Raw genomic sequence first — 24347 nt, forward strand, 5'->3', positions numbered from 1 at the left:
AAGTTCAATAAAAATCGTTCTATGAGCATGTTAACATGGCGATCCTCGGCTAGACCTAGGCGAGAGCCAAGGACCCTTGCTCAAACTGGGGGAGGGCCACAACCCTCGCCCGGATCTAGGAAGGGCTGTCGGGCTCTCAACTATGGCCGGCAAGGGTCATTGGCCCCTGGCCGTGGCTCGGCAACCCCCGCTAGCCATGCCTCACCCTCGTCGACCTTTGTTGGAGATGGTGGAGCAATGGTGGTGAGGGTTACAGCAAGCCCTAGCCGCCTGACCTGCAATCTTCTTCTTCTTCTTCTTTTGAATTTTAATCTCTTTTTGAATTTTTCAGCTTATTTTTCAAATTATGTTCAATAAAAAAATTCAAATTTAAAAAAAAAATGCTACGGTGGACCTCCGACGAGCCACGTCGGTGTCATATATTAATAAAAAAGTACCACATCGGATTTCCGGCGAAGCATATCGAAGTTGGCACATAAGTGATCATTTTTCAAAAAATTTGGTATTAAAGTGATCCGATTAAAACTTTTGACACCAAAGTGGTCTCCGTACACAACTTTTGGCACTAAAAGTGTTCTTTTCCCTTTTGTATTCCATTTCCAACCAACTTCAGCGTTTAAGTTATATGGTGTAATCTTCTTTACACCTTACGCAAAAGAATACATTTGAAGCTGGCGGAATTAAAGGTAGACAAAACATGAGGAAGACAAACCACGTACCAAAATTAAAACCAATGACAGCATAAAACAAAGATGGAATAGATTTCCTAAGTGTAGTGTGAGTTTTGGGAACACCGACGACAATGTTATCTCGATATAGAGTCATTGGTGAACAAAATGCCTGCAAGACAGTAACTGTTGGACTTTGCTCCGAAAGCTCCCTTGCCATTCACATCTAAATCATTAATTTCTCAACTCAAAGATTCGTTCACCTGAAAATCATGAGTATTGAGATCATAGATAATTGTTTAAAAATCATAAACCTATTGTATGGCAAGTTAATTCAGTTTTAAACCTTTCGGCTATATCACTTTAGTCCTAAACTGCCAAAATTACTACATTGACGAATTATCAAAAGATTTATGACTAAATTGCAAAATCTTCAAAAGGTTTAGGACTGAATTGGTACAATTGAAAGGTTTAGGAATAAATTGGCAAATCGTTAAAAGGTTTAGAGCTCAATTAGCACAATTGGAAGATTTAAGATTGAATTGACCAACGTACAATAGATTTTGGGCTTTTTGGACAATTTTCCCACTGAAATCATGAATTTGTATTTCTTCACGATAGATCAAGAGCATTGGATTAAGTAGCGCAGACAATCAAGATTTATTACTTGTGTACAAGCACAAGTTATCAGTATGTTTTGCCTGTGCGAAGTACAATGTAGAAGTGTCTGATTATATAACTATGGCCGCTTATCGTTGCCTGCAGCGCCATCCTGCTAACTTGAAAATTCGGGTTACCGGGTGATGCGGAAGACGTCTTCGACCTTCCTGGTGTTGGCATTCACATACTGCAGGCAACATGTAGATGGAAGTTAGACGAGCACGTACACAGGATCGCCATGAACGCAGTAACATCTAGCTGCTCAATGTTCAGAACTCTACTTGCAATGCAGGACATCAGAAACTGTACATAAGTTTCTGATTTCACAGCATCACAAGAGACCAGAACAGGTTCTCAATAAAATGGCGTCGCCTATTGTAAAAGCTGGAATAAGCAGTCATAAAGCCATAAGGAACGATGATGGTGGGACGGGCGATGGAAAATTCGGGAGTTCTATGCAGTATGCAACATTCGAAAGCAGGCTACTGCTGACCTCTAGTTGTAACTCTTCTGGAGTTGCATGTCCTCTGAAATGGCCGAATTTGGAAATCCTTATCAAGCTCCAGTCACTCGGCTGCACCAAAAAAAAAAAAATTCAGTGGAGCTTCACTTGTACAGATCTTATTCATGGGAGCAACAAAATGGATAATCTCGCTGTAACCGAATCTATTCGAGTTGAATGATATGGGCAGCAGAATCAGCATAGAAAGTTTAATTTTTTTTAAGAGCAAGCTAAAGGATCTCTGCGATCTATAAATATTCAAGGCCTGTAAAATGAGAAAGCTGTTGTGAAGATGGAACCGTTTAGCTAACAGCATTCAACTGACGTAAATGCAGGAAATGGAATCGCGATTAAGCCTGGACGAATACAAGGACAGATTTTTGGAAGCTGCCCAAGATTGTGCAGATTTGGACAAACAAATAACTATATTGGTTTGCTATCAACAACGGCGCGGGGGAGCGCAGACTCTAACCTCATCTTTGAAGTCATCTAGACTGAACCCGGCCATACCAATGACCGCTTGCACTGGTGCGCTATAATTGCTGTGATCATAAGTATCGACCCTGCTTTGATCTTTCTTTGGCATGGCTTTACACTGACCTTGGTAAACCGAGCATGTTCTTTCATAGTTATGAACGTGGCCGAAGAGAACGAGATCAACCTGATAACAAATGCTCGGTGAGTACAATTTCACAATATCAACGAATCATCCGACATCAGAAAGGAATTAAGTAGTAGGAGGTTTGCCTTGTTGCCCAACAGCAACGGCTCTACAGCATCAAGAAAGCTTGGGTCAGCACCTCCTGTGGTACCAGAAGTGTACATGGGCCTGTGCCTGCAAGCGGCAAACCTTACACTTGATCTCTGTTGTCTTGAGAATTTCTTGAGCTTGAGAGTACGCAAAATCAAGTGGAGAAACTCGGGATCACCGAGAAGCAAATGTACTTACCCCATGAAAACTAACCAAGGAGTTTTAGATCGGTCGACCGACGCCATGTCCCGTTTCATCCATTGATACTGATTACATTACATTCCTATGACATTAAAATGACAGCTCATCGATAAAAAAATTTGATATCAAAAGGGTTCGGCTCGATTGCCCATACCTGCTCTGAATTCTCGGACCAGTCATGTTCGGTTGAAATCACAGTGAAATGAACACTGGCTTGTTCAATGGAATACCACGGCTTGTCCTTCGCTGGGGTTGGCATAGGGAAGTATGTCTCATAAGCAACGCCGCATTCCCCACCGGAGTCCGGAGTTAGGTACACAGATCCTGATCCCCCATAATCTCTTCATGTAAAAGAAAATTAGAAAATCATCTTCAACTCATGCTGCTAATTATGTTGGTTCAGCTGTTTATTGAGTCTTCTATAGTGCGCAGGGAAGGACGCATATCGACCCACCCGAGAGAGTTACCTTTCATGGTTCCCAATTGCAGTCATGTAGGAAACTCGGGAAGCGAAAGGGCTGATAAGGTTGAGGAAGAAATCCCACTCCACTAAGAAGCCGGTGGCGTAGCTTATGTCTCCGATATGGAAGATGGCGTCCACATTGCCCGAGACTACATCATCCAACAATGCCTTTGCCACCGAGACTGATCCTGGCTACAGAATCATATGTAGTCACATTTTAGGATACCTTAATAATCAGGAGTTTGAGTTCTTACAAACAGCTTAGTCTGTGCCCCTTCAGTTAATTCAGATGAATCTGAAGTGCCAATAATGTTTCCATGAAGAGCCAATTTTCATCCAGTTTGGATAGCATCTTTTCGATGTTGCTTTCAGAATCGCGATTTTTCATTCTATGGAATGCATATTTACCTGAATATAGTGCTCGACTGAATCATCCAGGGGGCTTTTCCCATATCCCCGAATGCGAGAAATTTGAGTTCTTTCGATCCTCCTGCAGGCGGTGTTCTGAACTGAACTTCTTTGCTCCAACCAGCTGAATCACTGGACATCGTAAAAGCATTATCAAAACAACTCGGATGTGCCAGCAAATGGCATAAAGTTTCTGAACGTTTCGATTTCCAATCATCTAATTGATGCCAGAAAAAAATAGATCACTCCATCTGCTTCCAGGTGCGGCAACTCATTTGCAGTGTCATGCAATGTATAACTCTAATGTCATGAGAACAAGATGCTCCTTTTTTATTATGAAAGCCGTATACCCGATTCTCTCTCAGTCAGACATGCAGGTACATTCAAGGACTAAGGCATATAGTAGTACTTGCCAGTGCTCCATCATCTACCTAATGTTGGGAATTCATAAACAATTAATATAAGGAACAAGTCCAATTGCATATCTATTCATTCGCATTCACTGCAGATTTGGCGACCCTGTATCCAGTAGACATGCCACAGATATTGCACTATGCTCAAGCTGTCCAAAACCGATCATTCTCGTAAACAACCTATCTCCCAATCTAGCCAAGATGATGAAATTTGAATGATTCTACCTTCCGTATTTGTAAGAATAAGAGGTAGAAGGCCGCAGTCCCGTCATCACAGCTGAATGAATGTAACCAGGGTCGTGCCAACCGAAATCTTTGGCAGGACTAGGTGGCTTATTACCTGTCGAAGATTGACCAGCTAAACTAAATTCAATAAAGAACAGGTTCTTACGAGGCACTTCGATTGCTTTGGTTTTGTCAAGGAACTCCTAGTGCAATTTACAGAGAGTTTTCCACGAAGGGTTAGAGGTTTACTCACCGCACATATCATCTTGAGAGAATGTACTAACTTGGGAAGTCTGTGATTTCCCATTTCCATATTGTACCTTTTGGGGTTCCTTGTCTCCACTAACCCACGTTATTCTCATCTGCAGAGTAAAGCATGTGTGATTACCATAACCAACACTTTCTCATGACATCCATAGAGCCAAATGCCAGTGACACGACCCACACGGAGCTCGACACAAGAGTTGGTTAGCCAATCCGGAGTGCTTACCGAGGTACCGGTCGAGTCGATGCTGGAGAGATGGCCATTGAGCGGTTGCTTCGGGTTCGCGAAGGTCAAAGTGTTTGATCTCCTCAATATGCAAGGCGTGGCGAATCCCCCGGCGAACAGTACAAACTCGATGTCGGTCCTGATGTTCACGACATGAAACTTCAAGGTGCCGCTGCATGTGGTCACGACACATGTACCTCCCTCGGACTTCTTGCACTCCTTCTTCTTGCAGCTCAGATAGTCCGGATCCTTGCTCAGGTATTGTGCCTGAGAATGATGCATATAAGCATGCACCCAAAAGTCGAAGTGGGAAACATTTCTCCTAGTGTCAAACTAGTTTCACGAGTAACGGTCGGTATACTAGAAAATTTACAGAATTTGGCACATTGTAAAACCCGTATAATACCAATAATCGCGATAGATGGGATTTCAAAGCATTTGGATAAAAGGGCTTGTTTAAATATTCGATATAACTATGCTACGTGCAGCATTTTGTATGTATCGAAGTTTAAACAATCAAATTTTTTGTAAACCTTTCTTAATATCTAGTATCTTCGTTATTTTTTCCTTTATTCGACAAAGTTTAGTATTTCATAAACGACCGAAAAAGTACGAACTTAAATTTCGTAGAAAAGTTAGGTAAATTATTGAAGGATAGTTCTATAAGTCAGTTAAAAGAAGACGGCAATGATAAAAGAATCGATAAAGAACATTGCAAATTATCTGAACCAGAACCAAATCGACTTTGTTGATTGAAACTTTAACAGATCGCAGAACAAAAGACTCTTTTGATTCTCTTTTTGAACCCAAAAAGGGGACACTTTGACCCAAAAAAAGATAAAACAAAAATGAAACGGACTCTTATTTTCTCCTCATCTTTCGGCGGATGAAGATATGACGAGAATATTTCGAACCTTTGAAGCAGCTACGATCATTAATGCTTGAGGTTAGGGTGGGTTGTTCCATGGACTATACACTTTATATTTATGTACTTTACCTACCTAAGCTGATTTTATTAAGTTAGGTCGATCACATTAAGAGGAAAACGCAACGTACATTGAACGTAAATTTCACATATATTTGGCATTTTAGTCAATTTTGTCGATTGCCACAACACAATCATCGAACGAGTCTTTTAATATATATATATTATTTATTTATTTTGTTTTGTTATAACTCGACATGGCCCTAACCAAATGAAATCTGATATTGTTACGTGAACGCTATGGACTCCATAACGTGACTTTCGTGGGAATGGATCATGAGGACTGAACGAAGTCTGGGCAAAAGGAGTTAGGCATGTGCCATGTTTTTCTCTTTTTCAATTGCTTTTTGCTATGCGGCCCCTGTTGATTCCACTATTTTTCCTAGAGCCCCCTCGCTATTTTATGTTTCCGTTACTCATCGAAGAAGAGGAAGGTAGATAAGTGATCAACAAGGCATGATTCAATGGCAGATAGTTTACCTTGACAGGATAATGGCACAGAAGAGGAAGATCACTGAGATCGCCAGTCTCTATATAGAGAGCCTTATTCAGAGGACAATCCGAGACCCTGCAACCCAAAAGAGAAAACCACGAGGAGAAGAAGGAACTTCCCGGTCACGTGTACTGATGATATCATTCAGAAACGAAAGGTTTAAAAATTTAGAGGATGAAAGAACTAGATATCAGGATGGTTCATACTCCGCGTTTGACGGAGAAATCATGGCGACCCAGTCAGAATCTGCTGGGACCAGGACCCCGGTCACGCTAACCGTGAGAAACTCTTCATCCCCGATGGCGTTGGCACCGCTGACATTGATTTGGAGATACGGGTTAGGGTCGCGGCACTCGAGGATTCGCCTCCTGTTTAGCAACCGGAACTCGGATATGGCAGTGTGGTTGAGATGCTCGAGCGCAGAGTCGGCCACCAACGGGTGCAAGCTTGACAACGAATAAGAAGAAGAAGAAGAAGAAGAAAAGCAAGTCGAAAGTATGATGAAGATGGAAAAGATTCCGAGCTGTGTCGGAATGTGGAGCTCCATATTGGAGAAGCAGAATGCTTTTGGATGGATGAAAACGAAGGCTCTCTTTGTACACTTACAAGAAAGAGAGAGAGAGAGCTAGAGAGAGGGGGGGAGGGGAATGTATTTGAAGGATCGAGGCGTGAGTTGGATGTTTTAGGATCCAATACCTATGGAAGTACATTAAAGATATGTGCTTTTTATAGAGGATGAGGAGGATATTATTTACCATAAAAAGAAATTAAAACAAACAAACAAACGAGGAGGGGTACTATGTTTCTTGACGTTAACATCTACAGAGCCGCTGACTCTCCGGATGCTGCTAACTGTCTGTAGCCTTCTCATGTTTCTTGTCCATCTTGTGTTGCACATTTTCATATGTATAGAATAAACATCAACGCAACATCAGATGACACCTGACGGGTCTTTTGCCAATAAGTTCATGACTTTGTTCCAGATTGTATCCACCACGGAGTGAGTTAGGCTGCTTCCAAACGTTTCAGTTCAGAGGTCAGATTGGGTTGGCTTTGTCCAATGTGAACCGGATCTGCTTCCAGTAGCAGCAAACCCATTGATGTTGATGATGAGCTTGCGTTTAGGGTCGATGTTACCTTTTGAATGGACCAGCTCGTCCAGCTTCTTCCCAATTGGCGTTTTGCATGTTAGGATGGTATCAAAGTCAAAAACAAAACGATATGAATGCACGAGCAATATGCGATGAATGCAGTTTGGGCTAACATAATAAATAAAGGGAAATGGGTAATTTCCATTTGGATGGTCTTGGAAATATGCGTGGGTGGTGGAGTCAATTAAGGAGTAAGAGAATGGTGGAAAGAGGATATTCCTCTTGGAAAGCGTCACATCAGTAATTTATTGCGCGTTCGACTGGGCCGACTTTGGCTGCCGTCAACACCATTTATTCGCTCAGACCTGCTTTTCACATTCCACATCACGCTCGGGCTTTGCTCTGATAGACTACGCTGTTGTGATATACTACTCCTAATTGTGGACATTAGCGGGTGTTTTGGCTTGCGATGTATCAATCTGCCCCATATTGGTTTAGAGTAATTTCTTGATTAGCAAAACTTACGTTCTTGCTCATAGTATCAGGCTATCAGCTTTCGCTTGCTTCTCCCCGTGGGTGCTTGCAAAGCGCTACGTTAAAAGCATAAGCACTTTTCCATAAGATTGTTCCCCCATAACTCTATGCGATCTGATCGGGCTTACTAACTTCCTGAAGGGTACCAGTATGCCCGTATATGCCTGAAAATGACGGGAATGAGCAGAAGTGCCCGTAGGTTGGGCTGCTGATCAATTTTGATTAGATTTAAAAAAAACCAAGCATTTTCGTTCATCGCCAGGCCAGCAACCAGAAATCAGTAAATCATTGGTTGTCGGCCTTTTTCTTGTAAATAGCTAAAGACTAGCGTAAGCCTGGAAGGGATGGATTGGACCATTAGTCTATTTATATACTTCTTCCTTTGGCAAACCTCTTCTCGTCCTCCTGATTCTCACTAGTGTGCCTCCTGGGAACAGTATCCTCGGTATATAACTCGAGAAATCAGCAACATCTTTCACAGTACTCATCACGTGGTTGCACTGGCTCAGAATCATCGTTTAACTTTAAGCATCCATGGGAAAAGTTACCACTGTTTATCATCATAAATTCTACTGTGACCAAAAATATATATTCTCAGTAAAAAGTGCTTCCCAGTTCTCTTATGTGTAACTCCAGAGAGGTTGGTAAGAACAATGATCCAGGTAATACTAACAACTCCGATGATTAATCTACATTGGAACTCCAAAACAAGAAAAGGGGAAAACAGAACAAGAATGTAACCATATGATCTTCAATGGACTATATTCCTCTTTGGACAGCAATAAATAGCACAACAAAAATGGGTGAGAGAAGAAAGACTATGTACGGAAAGGCTTGAGAGAGTGCACCTTCTTCGAGATCTTCATCCATGTCAAGACGATAGTTGCTTTTGTCTTCAATAAAGGCCTCGAAGTAGTTTTGGTAGCCTGTGCCCTCTGCGGAGAGCTTCGGCCTTCTTACCTTCATCTTCTCCATGGCCTATACAGTATCGACACAGCAACCATCATTTTAGATGCTGTTTACCAAGTATTGGCCCACAAATTCACTGTCCTGTATTTTTCACCTTCTTTGACATCCCATATACAATTACCTGGAAGCTGAACATGAATTGCGTAGCTCTCTTGCTGACTTTACCATTTGGATGAGATTGAAGCTTCTCATACATCGTCCGAGCCACATTTGGTCTGGCAATCACATCAAGACCTTCATTATTTTCAATCATGGAACAGAAAAGACTGCAAAGCCTCCAGGCCTACTCTGGCAGTGGAGAGGGGATGCAAGAAGGGGATCACAGAAGCAACTCGAATTCCCAGAGATCCTAAAATTGCCCTGCCTGAGCTTCATTAAGACTGTTATTGTTAGGAGTTCCATGACATATGAAAACACGTAATTACCTGGTAAGTGAATCCTGGCAGATGGACCACTGCAATGCAGCTACTCCATGAAGTTCACTCTGCACATATAAATTAGTTGGGGATCAAACTATGAAAGGGAACGCAATGGGCAAACAACCATTGCACCGAAGGAAAAGTAACAATTGGCCCTCAGACTGCACAAAGAAGTCTACAGCTAATTCTAGTTGATATCGTGGTGGAAAGACTTAAAGTCACTCATCTTTCAAGAAACGACATGAACAATAGCACATTATCATTTCTGTATCCGAATCGCTGTCACTCCCGGCTGGTTCAACATGAGAAATTGTGCCCTGTTGGCCACCCGCGACCACGGCTGGAGCTGTAGGGAGCCGAGGAGCAAGGCAGTTTTTATGCCATTAGCAACCAAAGGAGAAGAAAGTTGACTGCAGTTTGGTTGGACACACAGAAATGCCATTATTTCAAGTTTGACTACGCAATTTGTCAACACATACTTAGAAGTAGCACCCAAGCCAAACAAAACCATTTGTAGCTTTCCCATGAACCAAAACCAGACCAAACTACCTAACATATGCACCCATGAACTGAAGAAAACCATCTTTTGGGTTACCTGAAATGGCATCTTATTCATGACCTCTTCATAAAATGGTAACGCTTCCGTAAGTTTTCCAACATCCATGAGAGAGTCACCATCCTTCAGTGCCTTCAACAGCCAACAATTCAATGAATTTAAATATACAATGAAAAATAGTCTCGTAAATGCCTACAAAAAGGCAGAGAAAGAAAAACAATAGGACAAAGGGCTAGGTCTATCCTACCCCATATTGCACATATTTCACTAGGAAGGTACCTTCTCACACTCGGATTTCAACTTTGCATCTATATTTAAGCCCATTTTTCTATTGTAAGCAGCAACAAGTTCTCTCGTATGTGCATCTTTGGCAGCCCTATCTTCAGCTGTTTCCAGAACTTCGCCTGGGCGAATGGTCCTTCCACCTCCAAACTAAATGACAAAAATAACAACGAGAAAAAGCTTAGCCTGACATTTGATTCAATGGAAGATGCCAGAGAGAGAGCACAAAAAATAACAGATCCATGCTATATATGTTTCCTCATCTGCATGTAGAGAAATCAGAGGTTCTTCTTCCACCGTTCCTCAATTACACATTCATCTAGCTTAAATATATGAGCCCTAGACTAGCTCATAAAGATACGTTGAAAAAGAGAATCACGCCCAACAACACCCCCCCCCCCTTTGTTTTTGGCTAATTTTCTGCAGAAATCTTGTAAAGGCCAACCAACTAGATAACAAGTCCAGTCAGAGCATATGAAAATATTGGAGGGCCAAGTATCCTTACAAAAGAAGCAACATTTCATCTCATAAAACAATAAAAGATCATCTCCATAAGAAAAATTGATAAGTGCCAGTAGAACTTATGTTGCATTTGTTAGTCCGAATCTGGCAAAGTCCATCACCTCAGTATGGTCAGTAATTCGACTTAACATGAAAGAGTAATAAGATTTGATTGGAAAAGAAAACTATGGAATTTGAAAAACTACATGGAAGTTTGTCGTATGATAGGAACTTCATGTCCTATGACTATATCGAAGACAAGATAGGTAGGTGTGCCACCCCATGAGCATGCAATAGCAGGAGCAAAACCATTTTTATTCCATGTTCTGTTAAGCTTCAAGCAAAACGTCTAGTGACAATTGAAATGTAAACTGGTGCTGCCTTTGAGGAACAAATATCTTGTGGAAATTATTAAGCATGTATAGCCATAATTGTTCTGCTATTAAATTTCTCTAAAGCTTCACAAGAACAAACTGCACCAACAGAAGAGGGAAAGAATCAACTTCAATATCAAATGAGAAATCTCTCAGTAACTAGCTTACCTTCTCGGATATGTTGCTTGGCCTTGGGAAGACACCCCAAGACGAAACTTTGGGTTTGTAAAGATCCGAATTATCTTCTTGGGGTGGTGCGACGGCAGGCTTCGTCGCCATCTCATCATCAAAGTTGGTGGTGTCCCCAAGAATGATTTCCACCTCAGGCATGTTTCCTTTTGGAAAAGGGTCACTCAATGGAATTAAACCAGGTGGAAGCCCCCTGGTCCTTTTCTTGTCCGCAAAGTCAAGCCCCACAAAGTCCATGCTCGAAACCACCAGCTGCTGTTCCTTATTCATTTTTTCCTTCGAATTTGCTTTACCAATTTTCCCTCCATTTTTACCTTTTAAGCCTAATTTTAACAAATCAGTCAACTCTTTCAGCTCCATAAAAACTGTAAAAGCAAGAACTTTATACATGGCAATTAACATCATCACTTTCCAATATCAAGCGTTCAGCAAATGCAAGAAGATCGATCAGAATCATCCGCCCACAGTTTCGGCTGAAGGCTTAACAATCTTCCAAATTCACATTCTTTGATAATCAATTACAAAAAGAGGAACAAATCCACCCTCCCATTTAACTCCGCATATCATCTCATCATCCACACCCAAAATCAGCTAAAATCCAACCACAAAAAAAAATAAAAAGAAAAAAAACTTCCCATAACGCATTACTTACCTGAATTAGCGTCACTTTCCAAGACATACTCTTTGGCCTTGGCCATTACGATTTTACCGGCATCAGCAGAATCGTCGCGCCTATTCGCATCGCTAGGGCTCCCGACCACGCTTGCCTCCAATTCACTCTCGTGCTTCGGTGGCAGCGACTTCTTGTACGCCCTAGCTTTCTCAAAGGCGAGCTTAACAGGGTCCACCGGAGCCGCGGATTCGGAGGGAGATTCGGAACTGGGTGGGTTCGAAGAGGAAGAAGCGACTCTGAGCAAGAACGGCTTCGGAGGATGAGATCCTTTCGGCCATTTGGAGAGGAGGAATGTCGTGGGAGGGAGAAACGAAGGGTGACGAGAAGCCAAAGCCATTTGGGTTTCGTAGCAGTGGCAGATTGACGGTTGTCAATGGCGGGAGGGAAGCCATTACTGGACAGTGGACGGTTTGATATCGTATCCGACAGTTGACAAATGGGCGGGCCGACCCGGCTCGGTCCGGCCCGTTGTGGGAATTTCACTTTTCCGACGGTTTAGTGAAAAGAGAAAATTTCATAAAAATTCCAAAAATTTGTTCTCATCATATCATCAATAGCCCCAAATGTAACATTGAGTAAAAGTACGTTTCATCGCAGTTCCGTTTATATGGCCATCAAAGTTCCGATGTAGCAATAAATGTAAACAGGAAAAGGTCTAATTAACGAAAGGTATATTTGAATTATCCGTATGATATTCGAATACTAATGAGAGAGGACAAAAAAAGTCCCACGAAGAAAATTTTAAGATTTTCTTTTGCCAAAAAATAACTAAAAGCAATAATACCATGCTTCTCTTGGCTCAATGAATCCAATTGTTGTTGTTTGTGGAAAAAAAAAAATGAATTCTTCTTGATTTGGAGAGCTCCATGTTAGTCATAAAAGTAAAAACAAAGTTCTCCGGTCGACATTTGTGCGAGACTAGTCCGAGACATACCTGACCATAAGACAAAAGAATAGATTTTGAACATATTTCTCAAGAGGACGACTTGACAGTGAGATTTGAAACGTCATCAATTCACCATCATACAGAAGATACTCACTAGACCGACCAAGTTCATTGAGTGCTTTCGATTGATGAAGCTAACCAAAGCTGTGGACTTTGCACCTGCTCCTATCTGTTCTGTGGGTGCCTGTTCTAATGTTTGCGCAAAAGAAGATGACTTTGCCGAGCCAAACGTCGCCCGGATAAAACCGCGGCCGATATCGTGATTGTAATTAGATGGAGTTCCATCCGATTGATCAACGAAGGAGTGCTTTTCTATGGACGTAAGTGCTTGTGCAAAGACAAACATCACATAAGATAGATAGGGCAGATGCGCCAGTTATAAAGTAACAAGCGTTGTCCAACATAAAAAGTCCCGACCCAGACCCAAACCACACGAAGCTCACACTACTTAATAAGTTCATAGGATGAAAAGATCGATATATCGGAAAGTAGTCGGTTGATCACTCTTCCTTGCCCAGGAGAGTGAGCAAGAAGGCCTCATGATGGCCAGAGGTGTCCTTGGCCACCGCTATGTCAAGCGAGACGCTGTTCCTCTTGTAGTACTCCTCCTTGATCTCCTTCAGGTCCTTCTCCGCCCTAGTCACGATCACGCGGGTGAGCGCATCCTCATCAGTCCCGACCTTCTTGATTGCATTGCGCAAGACCTGTGATCCCCACGTGGTTGGTTAATCTAGCTTCTGAATCGGATATAGTGCAATGTGACACGATTTGCACTAACCTTTTCAAAGTACTTCTTCGGATCATTGAGGCACCGGATCGTCGTGCGCAGTGCCACCGAGAAGTCATCAGGTCGTTCAGCCAGCAGATTCTGAAACCAGACAATGTGACAAAAACTGAACCCGAAACCCACCAGAAACGCAAACATAATTGACTTTAATCGGACATCAGGAAAGTAGCTAGGTACCTTAGTGATGGAAGTTCCCTGGTCATCTCGGTAGTGATTGAAAGTCGCCCTGAGCTGAGCCTTGCTCCTGGTGCTCAAGATTCTTATGACCTCTTCATGGTTGAGGGCCTTATCTTTTATGGCTTTGTGAAGAACGACGGCCTCCGAGTTCGCCAACCCCGCGTTGATCTCTTCTCCTTCGTACCTATACGCACTCACTAAACCAACCAGGAGCTGCATAACAAGAGCCAGGCATGAAATGATCTCCAAATTCGCATTCCAGATCACGAGCAAAAGCATAGAAATTTAAGTGGTGCTAAGTCTTGTGGTCGCTTTACAACATACCTTGCGGATGTCGCCGGTGGTATGTGCAGCGACATCTTCTTCCAAGGATCGCTTGTAGCGAAGCCTGTAGGCCTTTCTCACCTCCAGGAGCTCCTCAGGGGAATGAACGCAAGAAATCTCTATGATCACATGGTAATCAGGGCTCGATTTCTTCAGCGCCACATTCGCCAACACGGCATCCCGATCGGCTGGGTCCAGTATCCAACGGTACACCGCTTTCTTCAAAAAAAAAAAAAAAGACGTTATTGAAACATGAATCAGACTCCTACGATCATTTTCTCAGGTAAAAGATCATCAAGATTGCATGGTTCGTCTTCTTTCTCAAAAGATTTCATGCAATCTGCTGAGCACTAATTTTGACAAGATCAAGACCACCCAATTTCATTTTCGGCCTTACATATGATCCCTACATTTTGTCCTACGCAACATTGAGTGTTTTCGGTTGAGCTTGGATACGTCACCTAAAAGATTTAAAAGATGAATTATTGAGGCAAAGACGGGGTCATTATTTTGGAAGTTGATTGCCAAGTGTCATCAATTCATGCAAAGTTGACAACTGTTTCGATGAAACCGGCGACCACACTGTAAACAAATTATACGATTGCAATTTGCAAAGCACTTCTGACAAGAAAACTATGTCAGAAAAGACCCCAAAAAAAATATATTTTTGAAAGAACCTCGAAGTCTCCGGAGAGCTCAGACTCAAGGCGCTTGACGAGATCTTCCTGGTAGAGGTCCTCGTAGGCTTGCCTGATCTGCTTCCTCTGCGCTGCATTCCTGTGCCCTAGCACTTTTATGATCGGCTTCTCATGCGTTCCCCATCCTTATTGCTTGCGAAAAAAAAAAAAATAAGGAAAAAGAACGGTTTGATAAGCCTCTCGACAGCTTGACATCACAGCAAAATCTCGACAGATAAACGAGCAAATCCGTAGAAGTCGAACATACGGATCAATAGAGAGAGAGAGAGAGAGAGAGAGAGAGATATTCGAACCTTGGCAGGCCTTTCTCAGAGTTTCTGCATCTTCAGTAGCAGAGAAATGGTGAGGAACAACAAGGCTGGCCATTACTACTGTAACTCTCTCTCTCTCTCTCTACGGTGTTTGATGGGATGAAAAACTTGGCATCGGCCAACCCCGTTTTATACAGCATCAGGCTCTTTCTGCACGGACCCAAGAACCGCATCGAAAACATCGACCCTTAAAAAAGTCCATTACTTCCTCAAAGAGCTCTATTATGTCACAAATAAATGGACCAGATCGTATACTTAATTTAGCGTATCTTGGGCAGGCAATCACGTTTAGACAGCTTAGTTACTGAGTAAATGTGTTTCGGTTGGGTTTAGCAGCAGTTTTATTGACCTAATTAAAGTCTTTGCTTTAGGTGTACTACTTCTGAGTCATGATGACCTATTTTTGTTCAACCTAGCACATAATTGGCACCGAAAGACTGTGATTTCCGAGTCATGTACATCTCACCATACCAAAATGCATGACTTTTGCCTCTCTTCATTCAGGATCTCTTTTTCTCCTTTTTAGGGGTTGAGGGCATACGTAAATTCGCTTTAGTAATTTTCTCGTACCAAATTAGTCCACCCCGTCTTGTTTCGTGAAAGACGGAACATTTACATCGAGAGCAGCGAACACCGGAAAAGGTTTACTTCCCCACCATGGAATTCCAAAAGTTTGAGTATGAATTCGAACATGAGAACTCGTGCTCTTCAAGATATGGAATCATTTTATCTCTTACAATTCTTCCAAAATTTTAGTGGTTGGTATCCCACTCGATGCCAACAAACTACCTTTCAGTGCTTAGCAAACACAAATTAGGATTGGAAACACCAATGCGACGTGTGGGCAACATGATCAAATGGATTGAAAAGGGCATTACCCTTACACTGATCTTAGTTATTACTTAACTCTCCATTTGGTCCATCCGCCAATCTAATGTAGAGAGAGAGCACGTTGTTATGTACCTTCGCATGTCTTTTGGAGAGCTGCAGCATCTTCAGCGGGAGAGAAGTGATCCGGAGCGACTAGAGAAGCCATTTTCTTTCTTTCTATTGAGGACGAGATATTGCAGTTCTTGTCAGCTGATGGTGAGAAATTTGATCGTTACATACCCTCCAATTTATAGAGCCGGTTCACATGCAAAACCCATTATGGATGGATACCAGTGCCGGTTCCCAGAGATCACGTTTCTAAGCAAAACGTCTACTTATTTTGAGGAACGTACGTTACTGTTTAGACCCACGAATCCCGTTCAAACTTTTTCGAAAGAGCAAGAGACAAATCTTTTCGAGTGCCCTTTTCGTGCTCTCTAGGACTAGGAAGGACGAGATGAATCAAAGGACTGAACTGAAAGTGAAAAAATAAATAGAGAGCCAGCATTGAACAAGTAAATAAAAGTAAGCAAATGGGTCGCTTCCGAATCGGGTTTTACTTGATCGGTTCACACGAGGACCAAGTAGGTTCGCAAGGAAAAAAAAATTGGGGAACTTCCCTTAATTATTTTAGGTTGATTCTCCTTCGAATCGGTTTTTCAGTTTTAATTTTTGGCTTCGTTTTGTGTAGATATGTCAAAAAAATATGGATTAAGAACCTAGAAAGCTAATAGTTGTACTACATAAAATTAGGTTCTTAGGTTTCAGGCCGATTCCTAAGAAATCCGGCTCTAATAAGATAGATTCCAATTCTTGATCTAAACCTTATTTACCTTGGAAACGATAACTTTTAATTTACATAACTAAGGGTGGATTACGTATGAAGAGAAAACAATCATCAAGTGAACTCTTTTTCATGTTTGGAAGGCTCTTTTGAGTTTTGACAAGAGAGGGCATTAGATGAGGAGAAGACAAGCTGGAGAATAGGGAGGGAAAAAAAACGAAGGACGAAGGTGCAGGTAGAACAAAAACAAAGGAGGGACAACTTTAGGAAGATACGTAAATTTAGCAGTTACTTGATTGGGAACAAAAAAGGAGTAATGGATAAAAAGGCTGGGCATCGAATCGTGCCGAACATGGGAATTTCCCGTGCCAGGCCCACGCGTTGGACCTGGGCTCGGTTGGCTCGGACCCCATCTTAATTTCAATTAAATTATCAATTCCGACCGAAGACAAATCCTAAAATTAATATGAAAAAGAGTTAAATTTCGCGATTGTATCCCACGTTATGATCCCAAGATATGATAATATCAGGCTTCAAGTTAGGCCGATCGGCAATTAATGTGGTTAGGTATTGCCCGAATTACCATTCTTTTTTTGTTTTTTTGGGTCGGATCGAATTACCATTCTAATAATAAGAATTTTGCTATTTGGTACTTTTCGAATGAAAATCGAGGTAAAATTTCAAATAAAAGCTCAAAATCCTCTCATTTTTTCAAATAAAAGCCCCAAATGAATCATGTTTCAAATAAGGGCTTGAAGTGCCATTATTTCTTAAATAAGGATCTGAAGTGAATATTATTTCAAATAAATGCCCGAAGTAGCAATAAAATCTCAAAAAAAGGCCTGATTTTAAAGGCATTTTCTTCTTTCTACTTATTTGATTTTTTCATTTTTTATTAGAATATCTTTTTTCTGTTTCCTTAAAAATAATCAAAAAAAATTATTTAAAAAGAAAAAAGAAAAAGACACACCCAGATGTGGCCCTCCCGTATGTTTCTTCCTCCTCCTTTTTTTTTAAATTTTAAAAAACAAAAATAGGAAAAAAATGAAAATGAAAAATGACGAAAATGTCATTTAGGCCAAATCTTTTTTTAAAATATTATGACCACTTCAGATTCTTATTTGAAATATGATATATCATTTTGAGTCCTTATTTGAAATATGATTTATTTAGAACCCTTATTTGAAAAAATAAAAGGATTTCATACTTTTTTTAAAATTTTTCAAAAAATCGACGTTCTCATTCGAAAGTGGCATGGTCGAGTCGGGGATTAGCCCAAGTAGCTTATTAAAAAGGATCCGGATCCCCTACCATAAAGGTAGGGGTGACATTGATGGATCTGGGCCGTCCATTTCAAAATGGACGGCCCAGATCCATCCACATCATTTTTTAATAGGGGGAGAATTTTTGTGATGGGAAATTTTAAAATTTTAAAAAAAGTTATGTGGATCAATCCGGGCCATCCATTTTTTATTTGGACGGCCCGAATCGATCATGTCATCCCTAACATTACAAATTTACAATATTAGGGAATCTGGTTCCCGTTAAAAACCCAATAATGACGTCATCCCGATCCAAGAGTCGGGATAAGACGGACACGACCGCAACCTGGAGGGGGCCCCACCTCCGCCCGCAGGAAAGCGATGTCCGAAGCAATTTCCACCACAAATCAGTGGGGCCCCCCAACTGCGTCTGCGCACGTCACTCCTGCCAATCACAGAGCAGCAATCGATCAGACGCTCTCAGCCACTACTTTGGATACGCCGATTCCCACGTGTCACGTTACCCTCCGCCACTCCTCACGTGCTCTCTCTCTCTCTCTCTACGTCTCTCGCGAGTTCTCGTCCCATTTCGGGTGATGCGGTATCGGTGCTCTCTTTGATGTCTGTCGCGTATCTGCTTCTCCTGCTGACTTTGGTTTACACTCAGAGATGTGGCCAGGAGCGACCCGTGTCTGTGTCGTCGATTTGCGCTGTCGCCTGAAGATCCGCTCCAGTCCCTTCAGATATGTTTGATTGGAACGACGAAGAGGTAAGGCGGGGAGCTCGCCGGTCCCTTCGATGCTTAATTTGACTGTTCTTTGTCTTCTTCAGTCGTTTGAGCGATTTATGAGGCAGTTTACTGGCTAGGATTAGCTTAATCGTGGCAGGATTTGCTCATCAACAGAGTGTAGTGTTGGTTGAATGTTTTTGACTTTCTCGAGGTCTATTCTTCTTGAGTCGCGTGTAGTTCCTGGGAAGCTCTATTTAATTTGTGTTTTCAGCCCAAGTTGTCGGAGTTTTACACTACCATTAGAATGGTGCCTTTTAGGACCAAGTTCATTTGAAGATGCTAAAAAAGCGTGCCGGTGTCAAGACTCTTGAGCTAGTTGGTTACTGTAGCGGTCTCAACTCACGGTGTGAAGCACTCCACAGAGAGGCAATGTTAGTTTGTTTTTCGAGGTAACACTTCAAGGATGAAGTGGCTATGTCACATAGAAGATACATCTTGGGCATTGGGTCGATGTTCCATCCAAATTGGAGGTACATATATAATCGCTCTTTCTGGGGTCCAAAGGTAAATGGTCATAATTATGGAAAGCGTTAGATCTAGGAGAAAGTCCAATATCTCGTTACTGGGGGGTTTGAGATGGAAATCCAATATCCTGCCATGGCATATTACCAAGTGGTCTAATCAACAGTAAGGTGGACTGTATGAGTGCCTACGAAATGTGCGAACAATCATGCAAAGAGCAGAACATGTTGGACCTGAAGTCTGAACTCATTAACATACCCTTCTGTTGAACCTAATTCCTTCAAGAAGCTTGTAAAGTATTATACTGGTTTGCGGTAGACCGATAAAGTAATTTGCCAGCATCTCTCTGATAACACGATTCCATCCCATACCTCACATTACACTGGAACTTGCTTTGCATTATGCACTCATCTGAGCCAAAGGCACATATACGAGAATAGTCTTTTAAAACTCAAAGTTGTTTGATAATATGTCTCATATGGCTGCTGTCTTGCGGACACAAGTAGATAATTATCTAGTTGCTTAAGGGTGATGCTGGCTTGGAGCTCATCTATTTACCAGCAACTGGACTAGCTGTCTTTTAACTGTCTTTTGCACGGAATGCTGTTGTTCTTCAGCAATCTATGATAATCACAATGTCTTTTGCAGTTTAGTTGTCTCCTTATTCAGAGCGATTCTTTAAATCCTGTTCACAGCTTGCTAGCATAATATGGGGCGAGTCCGAGGAGACCGGTGACCATATAGTCCCCCATCCTGAAGGAAATGAAGATCATCAAAAGAAGAAAGGATGGAACCAAGAAACTGCTCCAATCAAACCTACAGAAGAAAAGATCCTTGGGCTGAAAAGTGACTTTAATGACTCAAAAAAGGGAAGTAGTGCTAATGTCAATAAAAAGAGATGTTCAGATGTATCTGCATTTGGCTCGGGTTCATGGCCTAACCTATCTCCATCAAATGCTGTTACAAATGATATGCAAACCACTGATCCAAGATATGGCTCTCTTAAAGGTGGTGAAAATATCTTGTTGCTATACTTATCAGATAATGATTTTATTTGTTAAAATATCTAATTATTCCTTGGCATAACCAGCAGGGCTAGTTGAACCTGACAAGGCTTCTGAATGCTCCGAAAATACCCATGAAGATAAAGAACAGGGCGAATTTGATGACTATGGCTGGGCAACCATTGGGAGCTTTGAAGATCTTGATCGGATTTTTAGGTAAAATATGTTATTTTAATGTTTGATTGGCTTATCCCTGATTACCCAGATAGGCAACATCGTGATTCTTTCTTTCTTTCTTTATTTCTTTCTTTTCTCGATTAGATGTCTGGTCATATCCATAGCAACATTATTGCACCATTTCCTTACCAGACTTGTGGATGAATCATGAGATGGCAATCGATCAAGGGGCAAACAGGGTTAATTAGCGCCATTCTGTCCGCCAGAATTTTATCCAATGAATTATAGGAAGATAATTCATATATTGAACTTAACTTGTCTTCCATACAAAGATAGTATTTGGCTTGTCCATTGCTTTTTTTTTTTTTTATCTGTCTTGGTTTTGTGTTTCCATTATTGTGCTTGTAGCATTGCCAATCACAGAAGATTTTGCTAATAGAATATCCATATTACAATCTGTCAACAACTTTTATTAGAATAAGTCCCTCTGTTCTTCTTTTTGAGTGAGCTTTGGCTCCGTCCCCTGTTTCTGTCAGCCAACAAATGTTATGTCCAATGGCATCCTTTTACTGAATATCCCTGAGTGGTGATTTTGCAGCAACGATGAGTCACTATTTGGCAGTGTTAGTCTTGACAGTTCGGATGAGCTATGGTCTTCTAGCAAAAATGTGACTCTTAGCCCCATAAAGTCAGTCACTGGACATGCGGATTCACCTACTCTGCTGTCAAAACCAGTAACAGATGCATCAGAGGGTGTGGAAGTAAAAGCAGAATATGTTCAACAAGACCACTCTGTTAGACTTGCTTACAAGGAGATGAATGGCCATGCATCCCCCCACTTGCCGCACTCACAGATTTTGAAGAAAGTGGAAGATCCTTTAGGTATGAGTAAGCCTGGGCTAGATAATCAGGTACTGACTGTCAACTTAGAAACTATGTATGAATGAAGGTATTTTTGAGCTCAAATTATGTACCTCATTAGTCCTGTGTAATAGACAAATGTAGGCATGGTGGAAAAGGGCGCAGCAGTGAACTCTGGCTTTGATGTCAATATTTCAACCCCAGCTCAATCTGCAGAGAAGGTAGTCACTGGGGAACTGTGCACCTGTAACTGCTAAACTGTATTGGATTAGTAATGCTTTGTTCCAGCTTGTGGTCACAGGCTTTGCTATATGCTCAGGAGTCAGAACAATAGAAAACCCTAAACTCTGGCTTAAAGCATCATCATGTCCTGTAGGGGTTTCTGAATATTACATAAAATAATCCTACAGATATTGACAGATGAAATATGTTGTCAATAGTCCCTCCATCAAGATTATGAAAATCCTTTACTAAAAACTTGAACAGGTGTAGGACAAAGGATCATCCTGGTTCGATATAACTTCCTTTTTGTCCCTTGACTCTACGTTTTCTTCATCTGCAGAGCGGAAGAATTATTAAAATGGATTACTTAGCTCCTCCAATATTTCATTGGTTTCCTAAGAGAATATGCATGTGTAGACCTGGTCTTCATCAACATAGAAGTGACATTGTCAATATTGCAGTGATGAAAATAAGGCCTGGCATATGCTCATCCTAGACTGAGCTGTATGCCTTGTTTTACTGTAGCATGAGCGACCCTCCTTGTCTGAATGTTGACTAATTGTATGGCGTTCTTGCTGTAGTCTCAAAAGAAGCTGCTAAGCAACCAGGATGATGCTTTGGAGGGAAGAAGCCGAGTAAGACCATTAGAAGAAGTCGGCAGGGCCTGGTATTCTACTGGAGATGCAACTGGACCATATGAACAACAGTTGGCACCCCGCATAATGCCATATGACAGGGAAGATTCAAGTTGGTCAAGACAGCTTCGGAATCCCGACTCTCTGCCAAACAGTCCCGTATCAAACACTTACATGGCTCTTGCAGTAGGGAATAGGGTGAATCCTTATCCACTAATGCCTCTGATGTCCCCAACTCTATCTGGAGAATGCAAGAAGACAACTCTGATATCTGGCTATGAAGAATCCTCTGGAAGTGCAAACCATGTAAAGAATGTTGTTGATATTCCTGAGAAAAGTCTAAGCATGACACCACAAGAAAAGATTGAAAAATTAAGGCGGCGGCAACAGATACAAGCAATGCTTGCTATTCAGAAACGGCAAGAGCAGTTAACTCAACATGTCTCTGGTCATTCTGTTGCTGAGAAATGCGCCCAGAAGAATCAAGTGCTATCTCTTGAGGGTCCTGATGGTGAAGTTGCTGACATGGGCCCATTTGCTTCTCTTGATCCAAGCTCACCTCTGGAATATGATTATTCCGACTCAATGTCTATGGCAGTTGATGACTATTCAGTGGAGGATACCATACTTCAGAAACTTCAAGACGTAATCACCAAGGTATGCTCAACTTTCAGGTGGCTCGTTTTCTGGTCAATGTTGCATTTTCTTGTCATGGTACTAATGCCTTGCTGCAGTTGGATAGCAGGATTAGATTTTGCATGAGAGATAGCTTGTTTCGATTAGCTCAAAGTGTGATGCAAAGACAACAGATCGGTGAGACTGGCACAACCGAAGTAAACACCAGGCAACAGCACGAAATGGTCGTTAAAGAAGTGAATGCTGGTGACAGGTTAGTGGATGGTCGTGGTCTGCTTTACATATTGATCGAATGAAGACTGCTTCTGCCTTGTGTGTCCACATGCATCAATAGAGCAAAACATGGTTTAGTTTTATCCCCCGCCCCACCCCCCAGCGCAAAATTGCAGTGTGATCTCGAGAAATGTACTAATTCCATTCTGTGCTATGGCCAGCAGGCGGGCTAAAATGGGTACTGCTGAAACAGAAACGAATCCCATAGACCGCACTGTTTCTCATCTTCTTTTCCACAGACCTGTGGAAACTGCATCAAAGCATTCAGGGCTGGCTGAATCATCTGTTTCAACTAATTTTTCTTCTGAGCGAAAAGCTGTGGGGTCGGGCAACTTGGGGGGAATAGACTTGCGAGATAGTCCCAACAGCAGACAAATTATCCCTTGCCAGGGTCCAAAGACTCCTACAAGCACGCGTGCTGAGCCCCGGAAATCTGGTCAGTTTGAAGCTTCAGAGAACACCTTGAGCAGTGGACGCATTGATGATGCAACTATGGAGGTTGAAGCCTCTTACCGATGAAAAGGCCAACATCATGAGGGGTAATTCCTTCCTTTATCTCTTCCATGCCTATGTGTACATTTATCGTGCTAGTTATACAGATCTACTGGTAATTTGGAGTTTTGTTTTATTGTCAGCCAAGTGGATCTTCATCAAGTGGCAGCGAGAATCCTTGTCGTGGGAAGGAGCTAGAAGAAAAATCATCAGCACGTGTCAGCAAGAAGTGTTATTTATTCTATCATGTCTAAACATCCTCTCTGTTTCATCTTGACAACTGAGGGCTGTCTCTTCAACCATAATATAGATGATCTGTACAGCTCGGCTGCGCGTGTGATTGTCAAGCTTCTCAATGTCACTGAGTATGGGCAAATGGATGCATTCAATAGCCTGCGAATTGCATTTGACCTTATGAGCTCGAAAGAAACCTGAATAAGACGGTTCAGGGCAGTCGGCTTGCTAGTGCCGTCTTCACCAAGGCAGAGCTGGATGATGTTTCGATCTTCATGCTGCCATAGCAACCTTAATAAATTAATACCATTTTCTGTGTCCTATAGTAGCGTTGGAGGATTCCAACCGCTTTAACAGATTAGAGTCCCTCCTCTCCTGAAGTACTTAGATTTGTTTGAGCCTCTGTTTGTTGCCTGCGGACTTCTGTGCCGCCTCAATTTGATGATGCCTTGTGTATTTGTCTCAGCTTGGTTTGCTGTGCATGCTTTGCCCAATCCTATTTTAGAGAAAAAATTGACCTTGGCAAGTGTTTAATCGATTTTCACTTGGTCTTCC

At 41.9% G+C, this 24347-nt stretch overlaps 3 protein-coding genes and 1 pseudogene across 10 annotated transcripts; 1 reads left to right on the forward strand and 3 right to left on the reverse strand.

Annotated features, from left to right (window-relative positions):
* Positions 1 to 1310: 1310 nt before the first annotated feature.
* On the reverse strand, positions 1311 to 7141 carry LOC115756552 (annotated as a pseudogene).
* A 1337-nt stretch (positions 7142 to 8478) lies between these two features.
* Positions 8479 to 12228, reverse strand: LOC115756544. 3 transcript variants are annotated; one of them, XM_048284562.1, is made up of 7 exons: positions 11884 to 12228; positions 11154 to 11497; positions 10108 to 10260; positions 9868 to 9960; positions 9279 to 9337; positions 8975 to 9068; positions 8479 to 8862 (listed from the first exon to the last, which is right to left on the reverse strand). In XM_048284562.1, exons 1-7 carry the CDS (start codon positions 12182 to 12184, stop codon positions 8644 to 8646), a joined length of 1263 nt encoding a protein of 420 aa, XP_048140519.1. In that variant the 5' UTR covers positions 12185 to 12228; the 3' UTR covers positions 8479 to 8643. The 3 variants fall into 3 exon arrangements, with proteins under 3 accessions (XP_048140519.1, XP_030552235.2, XP_048140520.1); XM_030696375.2 differs by having other exon boundaries at positions 11827 to 12228; XM_048284563.1 differs by lacking the exon at positions 10108 to 10260 and having other exon boundaries at positions 11827 to 12228.
* Positions 12229 to 13082: 854 nt separating this feature from the next.
* On the reverse strand, positions 13083 to 18588 carry LOC115756509 (annexin-like protein RJ4). The gene is made up of 7 exons (XM_048284569.1): positions 18551 to 18588; positions 15073 to 15174; positions 14759 to 14904; positions 14082 to 14300; positions 13758 to 13970; positions 13572 to 13661; positions 13083 to 13497 (listed from the first exon to the last, which is right to left on the reverse strand). Exons 2-7 carry the CDS (start codon positions 15143 to 15145, stop codon positions 13294 to 13296), a joined length of 945 nt encoding a protein of 314 aa, XP_048140526.1. The 5' UTR covers positions 15146 to 15174; positions 18551 to 18588; the 3' UTR covers positions 13083 to 13293.
* LOC115756506 (protein LNK2-like) lies at positions 18543 to 23968 on the forward strand. 6 transcript variants are annotated; one of them, XM_030696322.2, is made up of 9 exons: positions 18543 to 18775; positions 19954 to 20266; positions 20349 to 20478; positions 21038 to 21350; positions 21435 to 21521; positions 22104 to 22814; positions 22892 to 23046; positions 23228 to 23605; positions 23702 to 23968. In XM_030696322.2, exons 1-8 carry the CDS (start codon positions 18752 to 18754, stop codon positions 23583 to 23585), a joined length of 2091 nt encoding a protein of 696 aa, XP_030552182.2. In that variant the 5' UTR covers positions 18543 to 18751; the 3' UTR covers positions 23586 to 23605; positions 23702 to 23968. The 6 variants fall into 6 exon arrangements, with proteins under 6 accessions (XP_030552182.2, XP_030552181.2, XP_030552183.2 ...); XM_030696321.2 differs by having other exon boundaries at positions 23228 to 23968; XM_030696323.2 differs by having other exon boundaries at positions 23231 to 23968.
* Positions 23969 to 24347: the final 379 nt, after the last annotated feature.

The sequence above is a fragment of the Rhodamnia argentea genome, chromosome 8 (genome assembly GCF_020921035.1).
Source record: "Rhodamnia argentea isolate NSW1041297 chromosome 8, ASM2092103v1, whole genome shotgun sequence".
Taxonomy (NCBI): Eukaryota; Viridiplantae; Streptophyta; class Magnoliopsida; order Myrtales; family Myrtaceae; genus Rhodamnia; species Rhodamnia argentea.

Coding starts and splice junctions, on each gene's coding strand:
- LOC115756509 (XM_048284569.1), bottom strand. CDS start 15,145: ATGGCCAGCCTTGTTGTTCCTCACCATTTCTCTGCTACTGAAGATGCA. Junction 14,301..14,758: donor AGCTCTCCGGAGACTTCGAG/GTTCTTTCAAAA, acceptor TTTTTTTTGAAG/AAAGCGGTGTACCGTTGGAT. Junction 13,662..13,757: donor AGGGAACTTCCATCACTAAG/GTACCTAGCTAC, acceptor GTCTGGTTTCAG/AATCTGCTGGCTGAACGACC.
- LOC115756544 (XM_030696375.2), bottom strand. CDS start 12,184: ATGGCTTTGGCTTCTCGTCACCCTTCGTTTCTCCCTCCCACGACATTC. Junction 11,498..11,826: donor GGAAAGTGACGCTAATTCAG/GTAAGTAATGCG, acceptor TGTTAAAATTAG/GCTTAAAAGGTAAAAATGGA. Junction 9,338..9,867: donor TGAATAAGATGCCATTTCAG/GTAACCCAAAAG, acceptor TTATATGTGCAG/AGTGAACTTCATGGAGTAGC.
- LOC115756506 (XM_030696321.2), top strand. CDS start 18,752: ATGTTTGATTGGAACGACGAAGAG. Junction 18,776..19,953: donor TTGATTGGAACGACGAAGAG/GTAAGGCGGGGA, acceptor TCCTGTTCACAG/CTTGCTAGCATAATATGGGG. Junction 23,047..23,227: donor GAAGTGAATGCTGGTGACAG/GTTAGTGGATGG, acceptor TGCTATGGCCAG/CAGGCGGGCTAAAATGGGTA.